Here is a 22,739-nt window from a genome sequence, read left to right as displayed (position 1 = left end):
TAGATTAACGGTATAGCATATTTTACACCTGATTTTCATGATTTTCTGATAAAGGTGAAATTGAATAGCATTTGTATTAAAACTTTTACTGTTGTAAATGTTACACATTGTTTTGGATTTTGGACATCAATATGAATAAAACAATGACTGATCATTTACACTATAAACACATTTTTAAGCTTTATTTGCATTTATCTCATTTAACCTTTATTAAACGAAGTAATTCTCATTTGCAAACATTTTAATTGAGCTATTCAGTGTGACTCACTCTTTAGAGCACATATTAAATCTTATGTCTGGCAGCAGATAATACAGTGATGTGTTTCAGCTATAGTAGCCTGCACATGTAACAGATATTGCAAGTTAAAGGCAGATCAACTATATAATGTGTGAAACCTGCAAGGCTATATACAATTTTACATTATTTTATTAAATTTATTCCTGCCTTTGCCTGTCAGGAGTTAACCTCAAGCCATACCGCTCTGTAAGAGGGGTCTTCAATGAAGCCCAGGCTCTTGAACAGTTTATATGAGACAGTATTGTCCTCCTCTATGAAGCTGAAGAGAGGATAGCCTTCAGAGTAGAGTCTCTTTGCTAACGCACTCACTAATACTTTAGCATAACCTTTCCCTCTATGTTCAGGGACAGTGTACAGTATCCCCACAGCACAGTAGTCATAGACTAGTATCCACGACACTGGCTGGCCCTGTTCATCCTTAATGCAAAATGAAGGGAAGTTGGAAATCAGTTTGTTAATTTTTCTGTAGCCTTGCTCATTTCCGCCAAACTTCCAAGTGTTGTTCACCAAATCAATATTAGAAACGTCAAGCGATGTGGTCCTTGATTCAAGCTCTCTGTGAAAGAAAAAAAAAAAAAAACATTAGGATAATTAATATTGTTGTACTATTTCAACACACTATCTCTATCTTTAGTTATTAAGACAAAATACAAAATTATAGATTCATTATGTAATATTTCAGCCTAAGAATAGACACTAGACTAATTTTCTTATGTGCTCATAAAAAGGCAAACCCTGATTACAGTAAGGGTCCATGTTTTTAAGGGTTTTTGTTTTTTGAGCAGTAAAAACACTAGCCAAGACTCTTGGCTAAAATGTTGGCGAAAATGTGACATTGTAGAGCTTTAATGGTGATTGTGACAGTGATATCAGTAACTATAATGATAAAGGAGAGCTGTCCTACCCATCAACAGTTGGTGAGTTCAAATGGCTAATGTCAGGCAAATACAACATCTTAACTGTTATATAGGTCTTCAGGTTTACACCTTTCATGGCAGAAACTTCCTTGATAATGGGTACATTGGAAGCATCCAGGCCTAAGAAAGGAAGAACAGCATAGGCTGACTTTAGTGATATCATCAATTTAAAACAAGTCATGCTTCAGTCACATAAATTGTTATTCCTGTTAGATGCTATTTTGATCATTTTGGATTATTATTATAATATTTTGTTTCTAAGTAGCGTGAGAGTGATTTCATCAACATGAAACCTAGGATTTAATATACCTAGGTAAAATCTCATTGGCTTTAATACTGGGTAAACTTGTTGTACCACTTTGGTTATATCAGTTGGATGAGGTAAGTTTTTAAGTTGACATTAGAAGACTTTTTCAATCATCTTTCCATCTGTGAGAACATATAACATATAACAATTTATCATATAGTACGGTGGTGTATTGCTCTCACTCCCCAAAAAATATTTTGGCTTAGTATCACGTAATTACGTGAAAAGTTTCACGTTATAACGTGATATTTTTCACGTTATAACGTGAAATTATCACGTTATTTCATGATATGAAATTATCACGTTATTTCATGATGTGGTATTTTCACGTTATAACGTGAAATTATCACGTTATAACGTGATATGAAATGATCACGTTATTACATGATATGAAATTATCACGTTATTTCATGATATGAAATTATCACGTTATTTCGTGATGTGGTATTTTCACATTATAACGTGAAATTATCACGTTAATACGTGATATGAAATTATCACGTTATTTCGTGATATAAGGACCCTGATAGCATTAGGATCCGCAGCAGATTCGCTTTCGGTCCCCCAAATACTTCCCACAGTCAGTCCGCTTTGCGGATCGGCTGTACTATCAATGAGCGGATCCACGGCTAAACAGGTTCAGATTCGCTTTGCGGACGCGTCATTGACTCATCAGCTGTTAGCTGGACCTGAGTGGAAAGGAGGAGCACTCACCTGTTGTCCGCGGATTTAACTGTAAGTAATAGTTTAAAAGTTAAAAGTTAATTGTATTAGTCATCATTAATGTACACAACGTTAACGTTACATTGTGATGTCTGTACGTCTGTGATTGTGTGTTTTATCAGTTTTGATGAGTGCAGTAGCAGTAAAGTTAGCGACAGTAGCAGCTCGTGATGAGCGAGGTTGGGTGTCGAGACAACTCCATCTCTTGAGGTAAATCTCAATCTAAATACTATTTTTATATATCGCTACTTATATTCATATATGTTTTTACGATCACGGAATTATAACTCTGCTCTGTGATCATTAGTTGTTGCTAACGGGCTCGGTTCTGGCTGGACACCCTCTTGAAGCTTCCCCTCGGCTGTGGAGCCACTGTGACACCGGTGTCTGAACTGGTTGTGTTTTTAACCACAGATTATTATTATTTGTGCAGTGCGTTGACTCTTAAGACTAAAGTGCAATCATGTCGGTGCGTTAATACAATAATGTAAGGCATAACTTTTAACAACAGATAACATTAGCTAACCAACCAAAACTTATATTCTTTTCCCCAGATGACCGCTCTTCTGCTGAGTGTCCCCAAAAGGAGCCCCTGTACATTGATCAGAAGTAAAAGTTAAGTTTTAAGAATAAGATATTTGGCTACTCTCATCTGTCCATGCTTTTACTCATATGGCTTATATTTGTATTTTTGCTTTTTTTACACTTTGCTTAATATGAACTATTTTAGTAAAGACTGCAAATTGTAATTTTCATTTTTAGAACAATGCATTGGTTAACTCAAAGGGCATACAGTCCTATACCGTTAATAATAATTACTCATGTTCTAAGATTTGTAATAAATGAATAAAATAAACATCGTTTACATTGTAAAAAAATCTGCTGCTTCTTTTGTTAAATAATGAGATTTAATGTTAGGATATCACTGATCCAACTTTGAGTTGTTGAGGTTCATGTTTTTAAATGTAAGCATCTACATCCTAGTTGTGATACTTGCTGTAAAAGGCCCCTCACCCAAACCTCCCCGTATTCCACCTCCTCGGCCCTCACCTGGTCCCTCACCTGGTCACTTACCCAAACTCTCCCCTGCTCGCCCTCCCCCGCCTTTCCCCAGAGCTGTTATCACCAAGAGCTAGGACGCACAGGGCCTCTGCTGTCCCAGGACATACAGTCATGATAAAGGTAATATCAGGCTGGGGCCCTGCGATGGAGCTATAGCTCCAGTTACAACACGTAGACAGATTAAAAGAGGGACAGTTAGACTGTCTAATCAGAGAAATTTAGTTCATGTTCCCTGTAAGAAGATAACATCCAGTCCTACTGAAACTAATCAGAAACTTGCTGTGCTCAATGTCAGATCTTTATGTAACAAATCATTTCTAATTCATGATTAGGCTAGGGCCTATTGCTTCTCAGCGGAGCGAATGGGAAGGGACTTTCCGAATCTTTTCCACGGTCGCCCCCGGCACAGCAGTATCCCAGTAACCCACGCCAAGGCCTGGCTCATATTTACTACTGCTAAAATGAATGGAAGTCAATGGAAGGCATGGGTGACCTCGACGAATGGCGAATGACAAGCGCCTCAGTGCCCGTCACTCACCAATGACACGGTGACGTGGGAAGTCAGAGCTTTCAAAAAACGTATAATATGTTCTAATGTTTTCGGATATATTGTTTTGCTAATTATTATTATTATTTTATTTTATTATTCTTCTGCTCTTTGAGCTCTAATTTGACCCCCTAAACACGTTCAAAAACTCACCAAACTTTGCCCAAAATTCAGAAGTGGCGAAAAATTCGATAAATATAGGTTTCGTACATGGCATAAAAAAAATGGCGACACAGCGCCACCTCGAAAAGTCAAAATACATTGCGCCTATGGGAGACGTCCCGACCTCAACTTTGTCGAGAGCCACGAAATTCGGTACACCCATTCGTCATGTCAAGACAAACAAAAAATGTTTTAAGGCCACGCCCCCCTGACAAACCAGAAGGCGGCCATCTTGGATTGAAGTTTGAGTCCGCATTTCGCTGACGTTGCGTTTGAACGAACTCCTCTGAAGGCGCTTCACCCACAGGGCTGAAAATCACCGTACATCATCTAGACAAGTGGAACATCTAAAGTTAGCTGATTTTTTTGATAACTGTCACGGTTTACGTGCGGCGAAGCCGCAAAATTTGTCAAAATTTTGTAATTTCAAGTGACATTATTTGCTCCTGTTCGCACAGACTTAGTCCGATCGTGCTGAAATTTGAATCACTAATGTGTCATCTCAGTCTGAATATAATACACTATAAAACATATGAAAAGTGAACACTATAGCGCCCCCTACCATAGACATGAAATGTCAACATTGTCGGATCTGCACCAAATTTGGCAATTAAATTCTATATATGATTACGAGTAAAAAAGTATATTATGGCCATGATAAAATTTTCACTGTTGCCAGCAGGGGCTCAAAGACTCAAAATTTTGGCTCTATGGGAGACGTCCCGGTCAACTTTGTCGTAGAGCCATGAAATTCGGTACACACATTCATCATGTGAAGACAAACAAAAAATGTTATTATGGCCACGCCCCTGACAAACCAGAAGGCGGCCATCTTGGATTAAAATTTCAGTCCGCGTTTTCGCTGACGTTGCATTTGAACGAACTCCTCTGAAGGCGCTTCACCCACAGGGCTGAAAATCACCGTACATCATCTAGAGAAGTGGAACATCTAAAGTTAGCTGATTTTTTTGATAACTGTCATGGTTTACGCGCGGCGAAGCCACAAATTTCGATCAAAATTTTGCCTAATGTCAAGGTGACATTATTTGCTCCTGTTCGCACAGACTTAGTCCGATTGTGCTGAAATTTGAATCACTAATGTGTGATCTCAGTCTGAATATAATACACTATAAAACATATGAAAAAACACTATAGCGCCCCCTACCGTAGACATGAAACGTCAACATTGTCGGATTTGTACCAAATTTGGGAATTCAATTCTATTAATGACTAGAAGAAAAACATATATTACTGACATGGGAATTTTTCAAGGTTGGCCAGCAGGGGGCGCAAAGAACATCTAAAGGCGTACTATATCATGTTGCTGTTTGCAGGTACAGAGTTTGTGGACACGGCGTTTAGGGTATGGTGTTGGCGGGGCGCGCCATTTGTGGGCGCAGTGTTTGCGGGTGCGGTGGGCGAGGGCCGTTCGACGCCGCTTGCAATTTTATTTTTCTTTTAATCTTGACTTTATGTTTTAACTGAAACATGGCTTGACAAAACACAGTCATGCAGTGCTAGTGGAATCAACCCCTCCAACTCAAATTTGAATCTGAAACACGAGCAAATAAAAAGGGTGGAGGAGTGTGTGCATTTTTAGAGATCATTTGGTTACACACAGGTTGTCATTTGGGGTGTTTTCATCATTTGAGTATGTTTCCTTCAAATGGAGCTAAAACAATCACCGTCCATACTCTACATAGTCATATACAAACCTCCTCAGCACTGTCAAAGTTTTATTGATGATTTTACTGAGATGCTTTCAGTGTTTGCACAGACTGATGGTTTAGTCATTACAGTGATTTTAATGTACATGTGGATAATGTGTGTGACAAAAATGCCAAAGAGCTTAGTGTGTCCTTGAAACTTTTGGTCTGACTCAGCATGTCAGTGAGCCCACTCACAACAGAGGGCACACTCTGGACCTGCTCATTACAAAGGGTGTAAATATTTCAAATGTCAATGTGGTTGATGTTGCTCTGTCTGATCATTTCTGTGTCTTCTTTGACCTGTCTGTTATTCCCAAACCACCGGCTGCTCCTACAGTTGTTCGAAGGAGACACATAAATGATAACACAGGTGCACTGTTCATGGAAATGATACATTTTGAAATTGCCTCATGTTCTAATGTTGATGATGTGTTGAACTCTGTGACTTTGAGTGTTTTGAATGTTCTGGATGCCATCGCTCCGATAAAGGTTAAAGTGGTTAAAGATAGGCAAAAAGCTCCGTGGAGGAATGATGACTCAGTCAGGGCACAGAAAAGGGAGTGCCGGAAGGCTGAGCGGAAATGGCGCAAGTCAAACCTCCAGGTTCATTATGAGATTTACAGAGGAACAATGCATATGTACAACTACACTTTGAGTAAAACAAGAGAAGTATTTTTCGGACATTATTGGTAATTGCAGTAACAACTCTCGTGTCCTGTTTGCAACAGTGAACAGATTAACAAACCCTCCAGCTCCACTGCCACAAGAACTAATTTCCACATCTAAATGTAATGAGTTTGCAGTTTTCTTTAATGACAAAGTTCAGGGCATCAAAAATGCCATCAATTCCACAACACAAATAACAAGCATGCAGCCACAGAGACACTTAGAGCTGAATCACTTTGCACCTGTAACTGACAAAACTGTTTTAGAGATCGTTACCAGTCTGAGTTCATCTACTTGCTGCCTGGACATGTTACCCACTAGATTTCTAAAGTCCGTCCTCAACAGTTTACTTTCACCACTCACTCACATAGTTAACATGTCACTTCAATCTGGAACATTCCCAAATGCGTTGAAAACTGCGGTCATTAAGCCTCTCCTAAAGAAGAGCAGTCTTGATGCCACAGTACTGAACAATTTCCGAACCCATCTCAAATCTGCCGTTTTTTGGCAAAGTCCTTGAAAAAGCTGTTTACCAACAGCTTACGAACTTTCTCCAAATGAACAACTCCTTTGATGTTTTCCAGTCAGGTTTTAGAGCCCACCACAGCACTGAGACTGCTCTTATCAAGGTGACAAATGACATCCGCCTGAACACTGATGCAGGCAAAGTCTCAGTCTTGATCCTGTTAGATCTGAGTGCTGCTTTTGACACTGTCGATCATGGGATCCTCTTACAGAGACTAGAGGACTGGGTGGGCATCTCTGGTACTGTACTAAACTGGTTCAAGTCCTATCTAGAAGACAGGAAGTATTTTGTTGAAATTGGAAACTGTGTCTCAGATGACATGGCCCTGACCTGTGGGGTGCCTCAGGGGTCAATCCTGGGCCCCCTGTTGTTCAATCTCTACATGCTGCCATTAGGCCAGTTAATAAGCAGCAATAACGTGTCGTACCACAATTATGCAGATGACACTCAGATCTACGTCTCTCTGGCAGCAGGAGACTATGGACCAGTGGAGTCACTTGGTCACTGCATCCAACAGATCAGTGTGTGGATGCAAAACAACTTTCTCCAGCTAAACTCTGACAAGACTGAAGTCATAGTGTTTGGTCCACAGAAACAAAGGGACAGTGTCAGCAGTCACCTCCAGTCTCTCTCTCTAAAACCTTCAAATCAGGCAAGAAATCTAGGGGTAATAATGGACTCAGACTTGAACTTTAACAGTCACATAAAATCAATAACATCTGCAGCCTTTTACCATCTAAAAAACATAGCAAAAATCAAAGGTTTACTGTCTAAATCAGACTTGGAGAAACTTATCCATGCATTTGTCTCCAGTAGGTTAGACTACTGTAATGGTCTGCTCACTGGTCTCTCCAAACGAGCTGTGAGACAGCTGCAGAACATCCAGAACGCTGCAGCTCGGGTCCTTACTCGAACTAGGAAGTACGAGCACATAAGTCCTGTGCTCAGGTCTCTGCACTGGCTTCCTGTGCCTCAGAGAATAGACTTTAAAGCAGCTCTGCTTGTGTACAAGTCTCTCCATGGCCGAGCACCAAAGTACATCTGTGACATGTTAGTGTCATATGAACCATCTCGCACTCTGAGGACCTCAGGGACCGGCCTCCTGCTGGTGCCCAGAGTCAGAACTAAACAAGGGGAGTCAGCGTTTCAGGTTCATGCAGCTAAAACCTGGAACAGTCTTCCTGAACATGTGAGACAGACTCTTCTGTGACGCTGTTTAAATCCAGACTCAAAACATTTCTGTTTAACTGTGCATATAACTGAAAGGTTTTCATTCCGCACTCTTCTCTCTTTTTTAATTTTAATCTTCATGATTATTTATGTTTTGATTTGTTTTTATTATGATTTTAATGTATTTCTTATTCTGTAAAGCACTTTGAATTACTTTGTGTACGAATTGTGCTATACAAATAAACTTGCCTTGCCTTGCCTTGCCTTTTATGTACAGTTTCAATGCAAATGTTGCTGTGCGTATTTAGGTCAGTAGGAAGTGGATCAGAATTAAATCTGAAGCACATTTAGGCTCCTAACGACATAATAAACAGATCAGCGGCAGAACCGCAGCAGATCCGGGCCAGATAACCCGGTTCTGAACGCGGATCCAAAACGGGTCCTGGGCGGGTCCGCGAGATACGCAGCGGATCAGCCGCGCCTCCGCCGCGGATCCGGAAAAATAAGACAGTCACGCTTCCCTTCGGTCAACTCCAACGTGAGCATGGCCCAGGCTGAAAGTGTGGATTCTCCACTCGAGATTTCTTTGGGCTCGTGGTGTACCAGAACACACCAGAACACTATCTCCTTCCCATGGAGCAAGATCTTGTAAGAGTATTTTACTGTTTGTCCTCAAGATAGCAGAATGTTCAGTAAGCAACTGCTGAACGAGTGCTGTGGGCAAAGAGCTGCTAAAATTGCTATTCTGTTATAGCTCCATAGTTAATGACAAAAGCATTCGTTTGACACATGTCGGTGTTTCAAGTTCTTCATGAATAAAGACCATAAAACACCACGGCCGTCCTCATCCCAAGTTATCATCATAAACTCATAAAACAGCACATGTAGCCTATAACTTTGTACACAACTCGCTGCACATCAGCCCAGAAGCTCTGATTTCGGGTAACAGCAGCAGCCAACAGCAGTAAAGACATCGCTGAGCGGTTCCGTGCCGTCCTCTGCGCGCTGGTTCCGTGCGGGGAAAGCGAGAATGCGCAGTGAACTATAGGTCCGTGCGGGTTGCTCCGGTGTAGCGTTGCGGCTGGTTCTGAGGTGGAGTAAAGCATCCGGACAGAAGCGCGAATCCGGTCTGGTTCGTTACTGTTCTGAGCCTCCTCCGTGCACTTGGTTCTTCTCGAGAAAAGCGCTTCTCAGGCCGAGGCACCTAACCACTCCCCGCTCCAGATCATCTGAGCCCGGCCTGAACCGGAGGAGCACAGGGACCTCTGAGCGCTGTCCCCCTGCCCAGGCCGGGCTCAGATGAGTTGAAGCGGGGCTTAGCTTAGCTAACTACACCACATTTTCTGAATAACCTTCTCTTACACTGTCTATGTCTGAGTGCATACAGTCAACAATGTTTTATAGTCATTATTCATACATAACTGGAAACACCGAAATGTGTCAAATGAATGCTTTTGTCTTTAACTAATTCTTAGGAGCTATAACAGAATTGCAAACAGACTAGGCTACTTTTAGCAGCTCTACCCACAGCGAACAGCTCGCTACAGCTCTAATATTCAGCAGTTGCTTACAGAGCATTCTGCTACCGTACGCTAACACAACTTGGGGACGAAACAGTAAAATACACTTACACGATCTTGCTTCATGCGAAGGAGACAACACGAGCCCGAAGTAATCTCAAGAGTGGAGAATCCACATTTTCAGCGTGGGCCATGCTCAGGCTGGAGTTGACTGGACCCAGGGAAGCGTGGTTTGGCTGTGGCTGATCTTATGATGAAATCACGCAAAACCATAATTGACGTTTTCACGTAATAACGTGAATATATCATGAAATAACGTGATAAATGCTTATCACGAAATAACGTGATAATTTCATATCATGTAATAACGTGATCATTTCATATCACGTTATAACGTGATAATTTCACGTTATAACGTGAAAATACCACATCATGAAATAATGTGATAATTTCATATCATGAAATAACGTGATAATTTCACGTTATAACGTGAAAAATATCACGTTATAACGTGAAACTTTTCACGTAATTACGTGATACTGAGCCGAAATATTTTTTGGGGAGTGATAGCAATACACCACCGTAATACACCACCGTAATATAGAATTAACATTCTAGCAAACATTTTACCTGCAAATAAGAAGTTAAGACTCCAGTCAACAGTGTTCTCCTGTATCAGCGTAGTCCTCAAGATCTGCACATCCATGCTGAAGACTGTCACTTTTAACTTGTAATCCATGACATGCTTATTCTGTAAAGTTTAACTTATCAAATGATGGTGGTGGTTTTATTATGATCTGCTGTCTGTGAACTCACCGTGAGGTCAGGTCTGCAAATGATTACTTTAAAATCTGGCCAGGCATCGACAACTACCTCCAGTGGTGTTGGTTTGCCCCTGTTAATGCTGTATAGGTATCCATACACCTATGAAAGACAGTAAGTTTTTGCTTATTTTGACAATGAATTTGAGTATTTTTTAAAAGATAATGATGAATTCACAACTTTGTATTTATGGAAATTAGAATTAAAATGAATTAATTTTGACTGTTTTAAATGTTTAATGATTAATTGAATTGTGGTTATTTTAAGGGGACACTGTTATTGAAAAAATGTTGTTGTTAGAGGTGGTTTAATATAAACAGTTTCTTTAATGTTTTCTATCCAGTGCTTGTTTTAAATAAAAAAGAAAAAATGTCTGCAATAATAAAACGTTCTCCCATGGCAGTTTAATTGATTGTGCCTAAAACCATTTAACCATTTTCCCAACAAGTACTAAACACAAACAGTAGTATGGAGTGTTTTTGTTTTTTAACATGTGGTGAAGGAACATCATTTTTTGAAAATGTCTCCAAACTGCAGTAAACAGAAGAATCATACTGCAGTTTTCAGTTTATGGTCCGATGGGTTAATTCATTTTGTAATAAAATGTCTAATCGTTGTTATGCTAATGATTGGCAAGTTAAAAAGGCATTTCATAACTTCAGTCTCTCGCGCTCTTGACTACAGCCAGAGGATCCTGATTCCTGATGACTGTTTTGCACAAAATGCAAATCTTGATTACTTTACCTTATAACTCTTTGGGAGATGTTTCTTGAGGACTTGCTCAGCCACTTGGAGTTCAGACCTTTTGAGAGTCTTCATGACTGACATTTGATCTAAATGTAGGAGTGGTCAGAGTTTTATACAACCTGCTGTCGTCAGCAGTTAAGTTTAACCTATTAATGCCCAGAGATGAAATTATGAGATTTATGTGCCATTTGTAATACTTTAGTATTACCAAAAAGCATCAATTAGCCTACTGTTTATTTATTTATTTACTATGCCAATGTTAATATACTGTAAGTGTTGATGATAGAGTAAAAAAACTTTATATTTTTATACTAGTCTGTAAGATAGTGTACACACATGTATATTTAATGACATTTTAACATTAAAGTATTAGGTTTTATTTTCAGCAATACACATTTTATAATCCTTTAAAATACAGTGCAGTTATCCTGCAAGATGACAGATGGCATGTTAAACAGTATATTTTCAGAGATAGTGTAGCTGTATAGATAGATGTGGACATTTCAAATCACTACTACTTTACTCTTCTCTCCTGCAAAATGTCAGTCAAATAAAATCAGATCTGGGATGTACAGACTCAACTAAATGCTAGGCCTTCAACATTAATATCACATATTGACAAATTTGTGTGTGTGTGCTTTTTTTTTAAATCAGACTTTATTTCAATACCAGCAAGCAGACACAATTCTCCTTATTAAAAATTAAGTGATTTTAATTAATAAAAACATTATGCTTTCCGGTTAATAAAAATTTTGCCTGTATAATCATGTAATACAATACAGATTTGAGACTGGGTTGTTACATAAAAAAATGTATATTATTGCTCATTGTTAATTTGCTCTACCATGATTTAGCAATTTTACTGGCAGGTAATGCTGTATTTCTAAGGGCAGGTTTCATCAAGCACCCGAATGTCCCTCAGCCAGGGCCGGCTCCAGACTGTGAAAGTGCAGAGGTAGGGCTACAAGAGAAAAGAAGATGAGAATAAAAAAAAAACATACAACCAACACATAGAATAATGTATTAGTGAGCATTTATCATTAATATAAATACCTCTCCTGTGGTGGCACACACTTCATTGGCTCTGTTCTTCCTGCAGTTGGTCCTGGCCAGTTTGACAGTAATAACATACTTCAAACCAGACACCAGCTTTAACAAAAGAGCAAAGTAAATGTTAAGAAGTAATAGTAGTATATAGTACTTTGTTTTTCTGAAAATACTTTTTAATGGTATTTGAATCTTGTTTAGTTTCCCTTGTAATAATCATGTGCTATTGTATCATTGGTGTCATTAGTCTGTTGGCCTGACTAACCAACTTCTCCCAAATGAATCAGCTGAGAGGACTGAACAAGTAAACTGTGTTCGAGGCGCATTTGTAGGATTTAACAATGGCGTCCCAGATTAAGCCTGCCTCATAGCTACGCAGTTAGTAAAACTAGTCTACTGGTTCCGTTTTAATTATTAATGCTAATTTCTGGGCGTATTTTTACAGGGACTTGTTCCATTTCCTCTTTCAATTCAATCAAGGAGTACGGTTTTGAAAAATACTACTCTTCTGAAAGGGTTAAAACAGCATTAAATCTCAGAAGGTCACTGAATAGGAATTAAGAACATCATAGCACACGTGAAAGCTGCTGACCTGAGACTGAGCCTTGACCACTTCGACCACATCGTTTCTGAACACGTCGTTTTTGGCGATGTTGTGCTTGTTCACTGCCACCTCCAGGGCATTTCTCATTCCAGCGTCTTCAAAATCCACATCTCTAAATCCTCCGGTCATAACAGACCACGCACCGGCTATAAGCAGGGCAAAAAACACGACCAATACTGACTTCATTGTGTCTTTTCTGCAGCTGCTGTCCTCAAACCACAGACCTGAACAGACACAAAACGAAGCGGACCTAGATGTGCTACAAAAACAATCTGTGCGGGGTGACGTCACAGCGCGCACAGACGTAAGTTACGTAACTTTAATTTCCGTTTCTTCCAATCGAAATAAATCTCTTTTTTTTTCAGTCCATTCACCACTTATCCTGTAAAAAAGACATTTCAATAACCTATACAAAGACATAATACATAGGTAGATGTCCTCCCCCAAATCAGTCGCTGATTCCTCTTTCTTTTAGTTTCCTTTATTAGGTTTAGATTACGGTCATTTATTTTATTTTGTGTTTCCGTTCTGTTTTTCCCCACTATGTTATGAATGATCGAGAATGTCTGCTTTATTTGTTTATATTGCATATATGTATCATTAAAAAAAAAAAAAAAAGTACAGTAACAATTAACAAGAGCGCAACTGAGAGACGCGAATTCGATCCTTCAAGGAAACTCAAACATATTGCACCCTTTGCCATAGTGAAGTAGAAATCCCTCCCCCTCTCTTTTATTATTGTAAATACTCAGAGGAACTCTGGACTAATCTAGAAACACTTATTCTGCAAAAAAAAAAAAAAAAAAAAAAAAAAAAACATCCATCAGAATTCATTTAGACAGCTTGAGCATAAACCACTTCCACCATAAACAATATAAAATTTTATATTTAGTAAACCTGTGCATTGTGTTGGGAAATTTTTATATCCAGAAATCCAAATTCTCCAATCCATACCCCTATTTGTTCTTCAAACACTAAACAGTATTCATTAGACTTGGACATAGACAAACTTTATTGATCCACAAGGGAAATTATTTGGACACAGTACCTCTCACATCACAATATAATAATAACAAAGAATAAAAAATATAAATAGTAATAATAAATTCTGAATAAGTTGCAAAAAGATAGCAAGAGACAGGTGCCAAATAAGGCATAATTATATAAATGTATATGTACAAGTCAAAAATAAAAATATAAGTAATAAAAGAAAATCACAGCATTATACAAAAAGTCACAGGAAGACAGTGCAGCAATGATGTGATTAAGGACATAGGGTTATCCATTAAATAAGGGTGAGTTTTTGTACAGTTGTTGGGAATATTGTCTGTTACAGTCTCTCACAATACATCTACTGAAACACTCAATATTATAGAAGAATTAGGATTTTATTTTTAACCACTTCCTCAGTTTCTTGTATTGATACCTCAATAGTGTGTGTGTATACAGTCCAGTATTGCACTTCTACCACGCTAGTGTTGGAATGTTCTAAAAGTACTTTCATTAGTACTTGTGACAGTGACAATTAATCCTTGAAGCTTTAAAAAAACAAAACAAAAAAAAAACAAAATTCAAACCTTTCCCATCTGTCCTGTCCTCTTCTTTTTTCCCCACTTTCTTCTATTTCTTATATAACAATAACTGTATGATTGACATGTACTCACTCTGTACACCTAGGTTGCACTATGGTTTTGTACTACTGTCAGCTGTAAAAGTTTTATAAAAAATAAATAAATAAATAAAATCTATCTGCAAAGCCAAGATAATAACCCATCTTAGCCATGAGCAAAAATAAAATAGAATACATTGTTAGCCTCTACATCTTATTGACAGCAAGGTATGAGCCCATTCAAATTAGGCTACTTGAAATAATAAGATATATTGAAAATGAAGCAAAAACATGCTACATTACAGTTCAGATCTGTGGAGAGTCATCCCTATTGATTGAAGAAATGCATGTATCTTTGAGCAGAAACACCTGTCATGAATAAATGCTGGATTGATATATTTAATATTATGGAGAAAAGCAGGTGGCAGACCCTCCACCAGGGAAGTTACAGTTTGCCTTTAAGTTAAAACAAGAAAATTACTTGTTAAAATGTAATAATTACAGGCTATAATGTCTTCATTTTCACATTTTAACAATATCAGTCTTAATGTGCTTAAGTAAGTTTTACGTTTTAATGTGATACATTTCTTGTTTGAACATATTTATCTCATATCCAACATACTGAAATTATGAAAAGGCCTGAAAATGTGTAATCCATGTTCAATAATACATTTCTGTAATTCTTAAAACATTTTTTGCACATAAACTCTTGTCACAAGGAGGAAAGTTGTGCTGCAACATTGATGCATTAACACTTACACAGCTTTGAATCATCTGTATTGTAATATCTGATTCAGGGCAATAGCAGGAATTATTAGTAATGTCAGTAAAATGTGATAAGAGATAATAATAGGCTTGGTCTAAGATAATTTAAGCACAGACACCGGACTTCAAATACATTTATTGTGGCTTTGCTGTAGAATAATACTTTTATCCACATGTCGGTCTTAATGCAAATAATTGTGTTACTGCATTAAACACTTTTGCCATTTCCTGCACAAGTAAAAACTTTCAAAACTAACAAAAGGAGTTTAATTCTCGCACTTTTCAGTTACAATATTAGAATTCAACCATGGTTGGCTCCACACCTGAAATTCGCACTTGCAGATCTGCAAAAGTAACAAGCACAATTAATACAACAAAAATATACAAAGTTATGGATACACTAAAAGGCAGTTCATTGTTTCAGTGTATTGTTGTGTATTTGTAAAAATAGGAAGTGTGGTTATTTCACAATTTACTTAGTAATATGAGTTGGCTCTTTTTCTATCACTGCTGCAATTTCCACAAATACCTTGGCATTTTCAGGAGGGATGGTGCACGGCTCATTCACAGAATCTGTTGTGCAGTTTGTTGTTGCCATGAGTACAGTGAAATAATATAATGATCCAGAAACCACCTGTTGGGGAAAAAAATACATGAAACCATAAAACCCATGTAATTTTATCATATGAAATGTATGTATAGAATTGTGGGCTACAATTGAGAAATATAGACCCGCCTGTCATGCAGATCTCCAAAGGCCTAATAGGCTAATAATTAAATACAACATTTCAGCCAGTTTGAGGTCAAATTGGGAAAGGCTATGTACCAATGTATGTATCAATATTGGATCATTGTGAAATAAAGCCAATATTTATTTAGACTTTTTCCTGCATCAACCAGCTCTAAGAATCGCCTGTTATGTCTAAATTAAGTTTATACTTGAAAAATGATTGACTATAGATCCATAATGGTGAATGTTTTAAATTAAGTAGATACGACCTGACTCCGGGCGTTTAACACCTCTGACACCACCTCCAAATGTGTGTGGTTGTTGTTGGAGTTGTGATGACGAACAGCGTGAGCCAAAGCATTTAAAGCGCCTTCATTTTCATTCAGATTCTCGATATCAGATATTCCTCCAGGCATAACCGCACTTGCACATGCTATAAAAAGCACACTGCAACAAATAGCCACGAAAGTTTTCTCCATGTTGAACTCCTGTCGTCTACCTTTTAGCTTGTTTGATCATGACTGCTCGCGACGTCAGTTTTTATAGTGGGAGTTGCGTACCTTACAACCAATCCACGCTCTTTGTTGGTTGTTTCTTCCCGTGGCGCTCTCCTCCTCCTCGGCCACTCGTTCCAGTCCAAGGGGCGAGTCCACACCACTGTAATAACTTCCTCATACAAGGAAAATAGGTAAAACCTGTTATTAGTCATTTCATATACGTCTTTCTGCCATGCTAGTGTAAGAAGACGGCGTTTGTCCCTGCGTTTGGATCTTTATTAATAATTAATTTGTACGCCACTGAAGCAACAACACGATGCAGCGACTACTCGATTTGAAGTAAGTGCTGCATTCACTGTATTGAAGCTAAAAACTGTAAAATAAAGTTTAATCTATTGCTTACGGTGCATGTACCATTACCTTACCTTGACCCAACCCAAACTCTTCAGGAACACTTTCTTCGATTTGGATGTGAACCAACAGAGACTAATCGGCTCAGCACTGGCGGCAGGAGGGATAAGCCTTCTTGCTTACTATTTTGTGTTTAAGAAAAAAGAGAGAAAAACTATTCCTCTTGGTGAAGGATGGTGGGGAGAAGGGGTGAAACGACTTTCAGAAGATACAAAAGTCCATAGCTTCAAAGTGGAGACGTCAGATCAAGAAATCCAGGTAAATGATCAACCAATGTATGCCAAAGTTAATGGTGCACAAAGACAACTAATTGTGCCACTTGTTTATTATAGGATTTGTACGAGCGTATTGATAGGACACGATTCTCAGATCCATTGGAGGACAGCGCCTTCCACTATGGCTTCAACACAAACTATCTGAAGAAAGTAGTTTCCTATTGGAGACATCAGTTTGACTGGAAGAAACAAGTGGATATGCTCAACAAGTATCCACACTACAAAACCAAAATTGAAGGTAGTATTTAAACAACTATAGGTTTATAACACTTTCTTTCGCAATAAGACTAAAATAGGTTTAGGCATGCTGATACCAATTTTTGAGGAATCCAGAGTAGCCAGTGACTGAGAGGCTCAGTTAAGACCAATGTAGAGATTTATGGTGAAAAGTGAGAGAAAAGACAGTTACACAGTGTCATTTATCTACTTTCACTTGAAACTACTTTTCCCACACCCCCACTAGTGGAATTGTTTTTTTTTCCTCACAGAAACTGGACACAACTCTAATCCAAGTCTTTGTTTGTAGGTCTGGATGTGCACTTTATCCATGTGCAGCCAAAGAACAAGGCTCATCAGAAAGTTTTGCCCCTGATGCTTGTTCATGGGTGGCCAGGATGCTTCTACGAGTTCTACAAAATTATTCCACTTCTCACGGAAGACCAGGGAGATGTTGTATTTGAGTTGATAATCCCGTCTATTCCCGGATATGGTTACTCTGAAGCACCACACAAAAAAGGTTTGTGCTTAGAAATATTTGTTTCATTTTAACGTTTTGTCCTTCCTGCAAAAAAAAATACAATCACTGGTTTATTTTGCTAAAAAAAAAAAAGAAATGCAAGTGTAAATTAGGATGACAAAAAACTATGGTTCACCAGAAAATATGAACAGTTAAAACAATCTTGTGACTTTAGTCCCAATTGTGTGTATGAGACTTGGAACTAACACAGCTAGTTTCTACACAGGGTTTAACAGTCTTGCAGCTGCCCGTATTTTCCTGACCTTGATGGAGCGCCTTGGCTTTTCCCAGTTCTATCTGCAGGGAGGAGACTGGGGCTCCCTTATCACCACCAACATGGCACAGATGAAGCCCGAGTAAGTCAAGAGAAGAAGCACAAAGTTACAAGTAGTCTTACTTTCTGTTGGAGTTTGCAAAACTGATTACTGTTGCATTTTTAGCTAAAGAGTGAAACAATAACGTCATTGTGCACCATTTATCTAAAAAGCTGACACTTGAAGTTTCTGGAATGTGCAACTAGGTTACACAGGTTATACACATGTTCTGTGTCCTATGTGTAATATCTTATTTTTGTTTTTAGGTGTGTAAAAGGACTCCATTTGAACATGTTTATAACACGGTTACAAAAAGGTTTCAAGGGGCTCCTTACCCTGGTCATTGGCCCATATCTGCCCTTCCTGGTCGGACTCACCAAAGAAGATGTCAAACGGCTGTTCCCATTCTTTGAGAAAAATGTGTGGACGATTTTGAGAGAAACAGGCTACATGCACATCCAAGGAACCAAACCAGACACTGCAGGTGGGAGAATGTACTACACTACACTACTACACTAATCTTTGATACCTGTTCAATTTTGTGTAATGTTTATTCTTATACTGACACCCAGGCTGTGGAGTGAACAACTCCCCTGTCGGCTTGGCTGCGTATATACTGGAAAAGTTCTCTACTTGGACTGACGACAGCTACAGAGACCATGAGGACGGTGGTTTAGAGAGGTACTAATCTAAGAAGTAAAATCTAATAACATATATTAGATTAGAAACACTCCCAGAGGTTCAGAAATACAGGCATATGGAAGAGGAAGGACATTTTTTGGTCTTACAGGAAATACACCCTGGATGAACTATTGACAGTGATCATGATCTACTGGACTACTAGCTCCATAGTCTCCTCTATGCGTTTCTACAAAGAGAATTTGACCATGAACCCTGATGAGAGAATTGACGGCTTGTGAGTTTTAGTCAATAATTGTCCTATTTTTTTACAATATGAAATGTGTGTGAAAATTCTTTTTTGTGTTTTTTGTTTTAGAACAAATGTATTTGTCCCAGCTGGACTGGCAGCATTCCCCAAAGAGCTGATGCACTGCCCCGAGTCATGGGCAAAAACCAAGTACAAAAAGATTTATTCCTACACATTTATGCCTCGAGGTGGTCACTTTGCTGCTTTTGAAGAGCCCCAACTATTGGCTGATGACATTTTCAGTTTTATCAAAAAAGTGGAGCAGTAGTAAGCATGCTAACATGACTGATGGGATTTGTAATGATTATTCAACTTCATATTATTTTTAGAGTTTCAGATAGACATTCATAGAAGAAATCACCACTTTATTGCTCACAAAATATGAATTTGTTAATGCATTATTTCAGTTAAATATTTATATAACAATTAGCACTCACCAGCACAAGCTTCCTTATTTGACAGCATTTCATACAGGTTCTATATTGTGTTATTTTGTTTAAATAAAAACTCCTTTGAATTACAATCTGTACTTGAGGTTTGTTGTTTTGTGTTACATTTTCAACCACAAAAAAATTAAGGTACAATTTCTTAAGCCTTGCCATTACTGAAGCCCTTGATAGTCATTGGTGCCTGAAACCAGATATAATCATCCCAGTCCAATTCATCCCTTTGTAGATCCTTGGAGGAGCACAGGTCAGTGGCCAGAGCCATGACTTTGCTCTTGACCCGAGTTGGGACTTTAAACTGTAGTTTGGGGCGAAACCAGCCCACCCCACAGTCTCTGTGAGCTAGCACAAACACAGTGGTGGGCATTAAACGAACCGGCTTGGTGTCAGACAAAAGATCAGCCACAAAGAGGTTACGGAAGAGCTGCCTTAAACAAGACGAAACACGCAAGCTTTTGTCTCCAGATGCCAGGATCAAACCCTCCATGTTGATCTCGTACATCTCTTTTGGAAGGACTAAGGTGCCACCCATCAGCAGCAGCACCCGAGGGACTCTGCTCAGAGAAAACAGCACCTCCAACTGCTGCAGCACCTCCTCCAGCTCCTGCAGGGTCTGCTGGCATTTCCTCCAGTCTATGTCTGCCCCCTGTACTGGTCTCTTCCTCACTGTGTCTTTGTCCTGGAGAAATATAATACAATAAAAATATAAAACTGAGAAAACAAGATATATTGCTATTCTGCAGCCTTGTGGTTGGTTTTATGGTCCTATATCCTAGAACACAGGTGTCAAACATACGGCCCGGGGGCCAGATCCGGCCCTCCAAGACCTTTAATCTGTCCCTCAGCCGATTTTCTACTAAAATATTTTAATTCTATTTTTTATTAAAATCTTGTTCATTTTCTGTGGTGTTTATCACAGCAGCATCTCCAGTGTCTCTGTACGTGGCCCCTCCCACCAGAGCAGCACAAATGAAGACTTATCTCTTACCAAACGCTCTTAAAGGACGATAGTTTTGACTGTTGACCATGACACCCTCATCAGAAAAATGTCCAAAATGAGAAAAGTGGAGCCGAGTGCAGGATTTTCCAAGAAAAAATTACTTATTCCTATTTCTACAAGTTAATGTTAAACAAGTTAATGTTAAAACATTGTGTTGAAATTGTATTTTTCTTAAAGTTTCAGGTTGTTCATAATATTATAATATTTTGTAAAAGAAAGAGTTCATCAATTAAAAAAGATTTCTGTCATAGATTTGTGTTTCTCTGCACAAATATTTGAATTTATTGTTATTTTTGGGGTTTATATGACATGAGTTTTCTGATCCGGCCCCTTTGGGATCAAAGTCGGTTGGATACGGCCCCCGGATCAAAATGAGTTTGACACCCCTGTTCTAGAACCTCAACAAAAATATTTACAGGCACATTTTATCACATTCATAGTGAATTGTGAAAATATTGACTGAATATAATTGTTATTGAGCAAAAATCTCTCTCTCTCTCTCTCTATATATATATATATGCCATTAATTTCTGTCACCCACCCCTATGTGTGACCTGTTAAATGTCTGTTGTCCTTATTTGAGAGTTTACCTGCATTGTCGCCTGCTGTTTCTTTTGTGAGTATACGAGTTGGTCATAGGTCATTGGAAGCTGCTGCCTTTGGTAGAGCACACACTTGAGTATCTCACTAACAAATCGGCAGCACCCGTCCTGAGTGACTGTTCCAGGAAATACCACACTGACCCGACCCTCCTCCTGTGCTCTCTTTAGGATCTCTGCACTGCTCTCCTGTTCTGTAGAGCCTAAGCTGGAGTCTTCATTATTCTGATCCAGTTTGTGCTGTTTGTCCTTGTTGTTATCTGTAATAATAAAGAACACAGTAGTTTTTATAGTTAAAAAGTGCTACTGATCAAGAGTCAAGTGTAAAAACTCAAAATTGTTCAGTTTGGAGCTAGGGATTTAGAAAAAATATGGCATGATACTAAAATAACAAGTTAAGAGAACAAATGGCTTTGGTTTTATTATATTATTGTAGGATGACCAGATTTTCAAAATAGAAACAAAAACTGAGACAAGCCTGATTTGTGGTGGTTGGTAATAATAAAATTGTGAATCGAGTGTGTAATTAAGGAAAATTGTTATGCACTCAACCTATTCACGACTAAGATGTGTCAGTATAGTCTCATTTTCTTTATGTTTTGGTCATTTTTAAGTATCTTTTCTATATTTTTTCTAAACAAATGACAATGTATGCCTCTCTTTACTGTTGGCAGGTATCAAAATAGGAACACCAGGGACATTTCTTAAATAAAACTGGGACAAATCAATGGTTTTGAATAAATCTGTTGGGATAGGAGGACACAGGGCTCAAAACTAGGACTGTCCCGGGGAAACAGGGACAATTGGTCACCCTATATTTATGAAGAGTTGGTTACTCACCCATAAAGATGCTTTCTTGTGGCTGGGAGTAGTTTTCTTTGTTTTCTGCGCAATGAACGTCCAGTTCTGTAGCGTTAGCAGGACAACTGGGGCGTGTTTCAGACAATTCCTCTGTAGATTCATTATCGTTTTTAAGTTTAGTACAAGATTTCGTGGACTTTTCCGATATCTCCCCGTTGATTTCCGCGGAGAGTTTGTCTGAGCCCGTCTCATCATTGGAAACAGTTTGTACATCGGTGACTTTTAGAGATAAAGACGGACTTTTATTGGTGTCGCTTTCGGACATAAAGGATTGTCGCTTTTGTGTCCCTTTACCTTCGTTATCATCGTCGGGTGAAACGTCTTTATTTCCATGTTTTATTTGTAGTTTTAAAATACTCGTATTTTCTTCCATAGTTTTGAATGTCGGCGCCGGAAGTTTCTCGCGCTGCATCATGGGAAGCAGCAATGACGACACGATGCGTTCATGGGCCAAAAATAAAAGTCGACATTGAGAAATATTTTGAATGATTTTAATTTAGAGGTTTGAAATTCACTCTTCTGTTTTTATGTATTTATATTATTATTATTTTGAACTGTATACTTTTATTAGGTGCCGTATCTGAAAATCTGCAAAAAATAAAAATAAAAATAAATAAAAACATTGAGAAACGGGGGGGAAAACACCTATTTCTGAAACTGTGCTAATGTGTCAAAATTAAAGTTGAGCATTTATAAGCATTTCGCATTATTTTATTGACTTTTTGTTTTTTGATGTTGCGT

The 22,739-nt window shown here is 38.5% G+C and overlaps 5 protein-coding genes across 6 annotated transcripts; 1 reads left to right on the top strand and 4 right to left on the bottom strand.

The window, feature by feature from the left end:
• Nucleotides 1–4: 4 nt before the first annotated feature.
• On the bottom strand, nucleotides 5–11,668 carry si:dkey-76k16.5 (uncharacterized protein LOC566887 homolog). Its single transcript, XM_020921071.2, has 5 exons — nucleotides 11,174–11,668; nucleotides 10,424–10,531; nucleotides 10,238–10,358; nucleotides 1,203–1,335; nucleotides 5–854 (listed from the first exon to the last, which is right to left on the bottom strand). Exons 1-5 carry the CDS (start codon nucleotides 11,255–11,257, stop codon nucleotides 455–457), a joined length of 846 nt encoding a protein of 281 aa, XP_020776730.2. The 5' UTR covers nucleotides 11,258–11,668; the 3' UTR covers nucleotides 5–454.
• A 193-nt stretch (nucleotides 11,669–11,861) lies between these two features.
• Nucleotides 11,862–13,013, bottom strand: cst3 (cystatin C (amyloid angiopathy and cerebral hemorrhage)). Its single transcript, XM_020921002.2, has 3 exons — nucleotides 12,816–13,013; nucleotides 12,230–12,325; nucleotides 11,862–12,137 (listed from the first exon to the last, which is right to left on the bottom strand). Exons 1-3 carry the CDS (start codon nucleotides 13,011–13,013, stop codon nucleotides 12,060–12,062), a joined length of 372 nt encoding a protein of 123 aa, XP_020776661.1. The 3' UTR covers nucleotides 11,862–12,059.
• Nucleotides 13,007–19,615, top strand: ephx5 (epoxide hydrolase 5). Of its 2 annotated transcripts, XM_055162426.1 has the most exons (10): nucleotides 13,007–13,131; nucleotides 16,668–16,767; nucleotides 16,878–17,097; nucleotides 17,172–17,352; nucleotides 17,641–17,850; nucleotides 18,077–18,206; nucleotides 18,431–18,648; nucleotides 18,737–18,845; nucleotides 18,955–19,080; nucleotides 19,162–19,615. In XM_055162426.1, the coding sequence occupies exons 2-10, from the start codon at nucleotides 16,745–16,747 to the stop codon at nucleotides 19,358–19,360; spliced, it is 1,416 nt and encodes a 471-aa protein (XP_055018401.1). In that variant the 5' UTR covers nucleotides 13,007–13,131; nucleotides 16,668–16,744; the 3' UTR covers nucleotides 19,361–19,615. The 2 variants fall into 2 exon arrangements, with proteins under 2 accessions (XP_055018401.1, XP_020776658.1); XM_020920999.2 differs by lacking the exon at nucleotides 13,007–13,131 and having other exon boundaries at nucleotides 16,532–16,767.
• Nucleotides 15,322–16,461, bottom strand: LOC110156780 (cystatin-like). Its single transcript, XM_020921001.2, has 3 exons — nucleotides 16,201–16,461; nucleotides 15,731–15,835; nucleotides 15,322–15,545 (listed from the first exon to the last, which is right to left on the bottom strand). Exons 1-3 carry the CDS (start codon nucleotides 16,408–16,410, stop codon nucleotides 15,468–15,470), a joined length of 393 nt encoding a protein of 130 aa, XP_020776660.1. The 5' UTR covers nucleotides 16,411–16,461; the 3' UTR covers nucleotides 15,322–15,467.
• On the bottom strand, nucleotides 19,441–22,413 carry mad2l1bp (MAD2L1 binding protein). Its single transcript, XM_020921070.2, has 3 exons — nucleotides 21,978–22,413; nucleotides 21,129–21,397; nucleotides 19,441–20,217 (listed from the first exon to the last, which is right to left on the bottom strand). Exons 1-3 carry the CDS (start codon nucleotides 22,411–22,413, stop codon nucleotides 19,681–19,683), a joined length of 1,242 nt encoding a protein of 413 aa, XP_020776729.2. The 3' UTR covers nucleotides 19,441–19,680.
• Between the last annotated feature and the right edge of the window lie 326 nt (nucleotides 22,414–22,739).

Source organism: Boleophthalmus pectinirostris, unplaced genomic scaffold, assembly GCF_026225935.1.
Source record: "Boleophthalmus pectinirostris isolate CB_2022bp ecotype Guang Dong unplaced genomic scaffold, ASM2622593v1 HiC_scaffold_5, whole genome shotgun sequence".
Classification (NCBI taxonomy): domain Eukaryota; kingdom Metazoa; phylum Chordata; class Actinopteri; order Gobiiformes; family Gobiidae; genus Boleophthalmus; species Boleophthalmus pectinirostris.
Note: the sequence above shows the minus strand (reverse complement) of the source record. Positions and strands in the feature narration are given on the sequence as shown.

Coding starts and splice junctions, on each gene's coding strand:
- ephx5 (XM_055162426.1), top strand. CDS start 16,745: ATGCAGCGACTACTCGATTTGAA. Junction 16,768..16,877: donor CAGCGACTACTCGATTTGAA/GTAAGTGCTGCA, acceptor CAAACTCTTCAG/GAACACTTTCTTCGATTTGG. Junction 18,649..18,736: donor AACCAAACCAGACACTGCAG/GTGGGAGAATGT, acceptor ACTGACACCCAG/GCTGTGGAGTGAACAACTCC.
- mad2l1bp (XM_020921070.2), bottom strand. CDS start 22,413: ATGATGCAGCGCGAGAAACTTCCGGCGCCGACATTCAAAACTATGGAA. Junction 21,398..21,977: donor ACAAGAAAGCATCTTTATGG/GTGAGTAACCAA, acceptor TTATTATTACAG/ATAACAACAAGGACAAACAG. Junction 20,218..21,128: donor AACAGCAGGCGACAATGCAG/GTAAACTCTCAA, acceptor ATATTTCTCCAG/GACAAAGACACAGTGAGGAA.
- si:dkey-76k16.5 (XM_020921071.2), bottom strand. CDS start 11,257: ATGTCAGTCATGAAGACTCTCAAAAGGTCTGAACTCCAAGTGGCTGAG. Junction 10,359..10,423: donor TTTGCAGACCTGACCTCACG/GTGAGTTCACAG, acceptor TAAACTTTACAG/AATAAGCATGTCATGGATTA. Junction 855..1,202: donor AACTCACCAACTGTTGATGG/GTAGGACAGCTC, acceptor TTTCTTTCACAG/AGAGCTTGAATCAAGGACCA.
- cst3 (XM_020921002.2), bottom strand. CDS start 13,013: ATGAAGTCAGTATTGGTCGTGTTTTTTGCCCTGCTTATAGCCGGTGCG. Junction 12,326..12,815: donor TGGTCAAGGCTCAGTCTCAG/GTCAGCAGCTTT, acceptor CTTTTGTTAAAG/CTGGTGTCTGGTTTGAAGTA. Junction 12,138..12,229: donor TGTGTGCCACCACAGGAGAG/GTATTTATATTA, acceptor TTTCTCTTGTAG/CCCTACCTCTGCACTTTCAC.
- LOC110156780 (XM_020921001.2), bottom strand. CDS start 16,410: ATGGAGAAAACTTTCGTGGCTATTTGTTGCAGTGTGCTTTTTATAGCA. Junction 15,836..16,200: donor TGTTAAACGCCCGGAGTCAG/GTCGTATCTACT, acceptor TTTCCCCAACAG/GTGGTTTCTGGATCATTATA. Junction 15,546..15,730: donor TCCCTCCTGAAAATGCCAAG/GTATTTGTGGAA, acceptor TTACTTTTGCAG/ATCTGCAAGTGCGAATTTCA.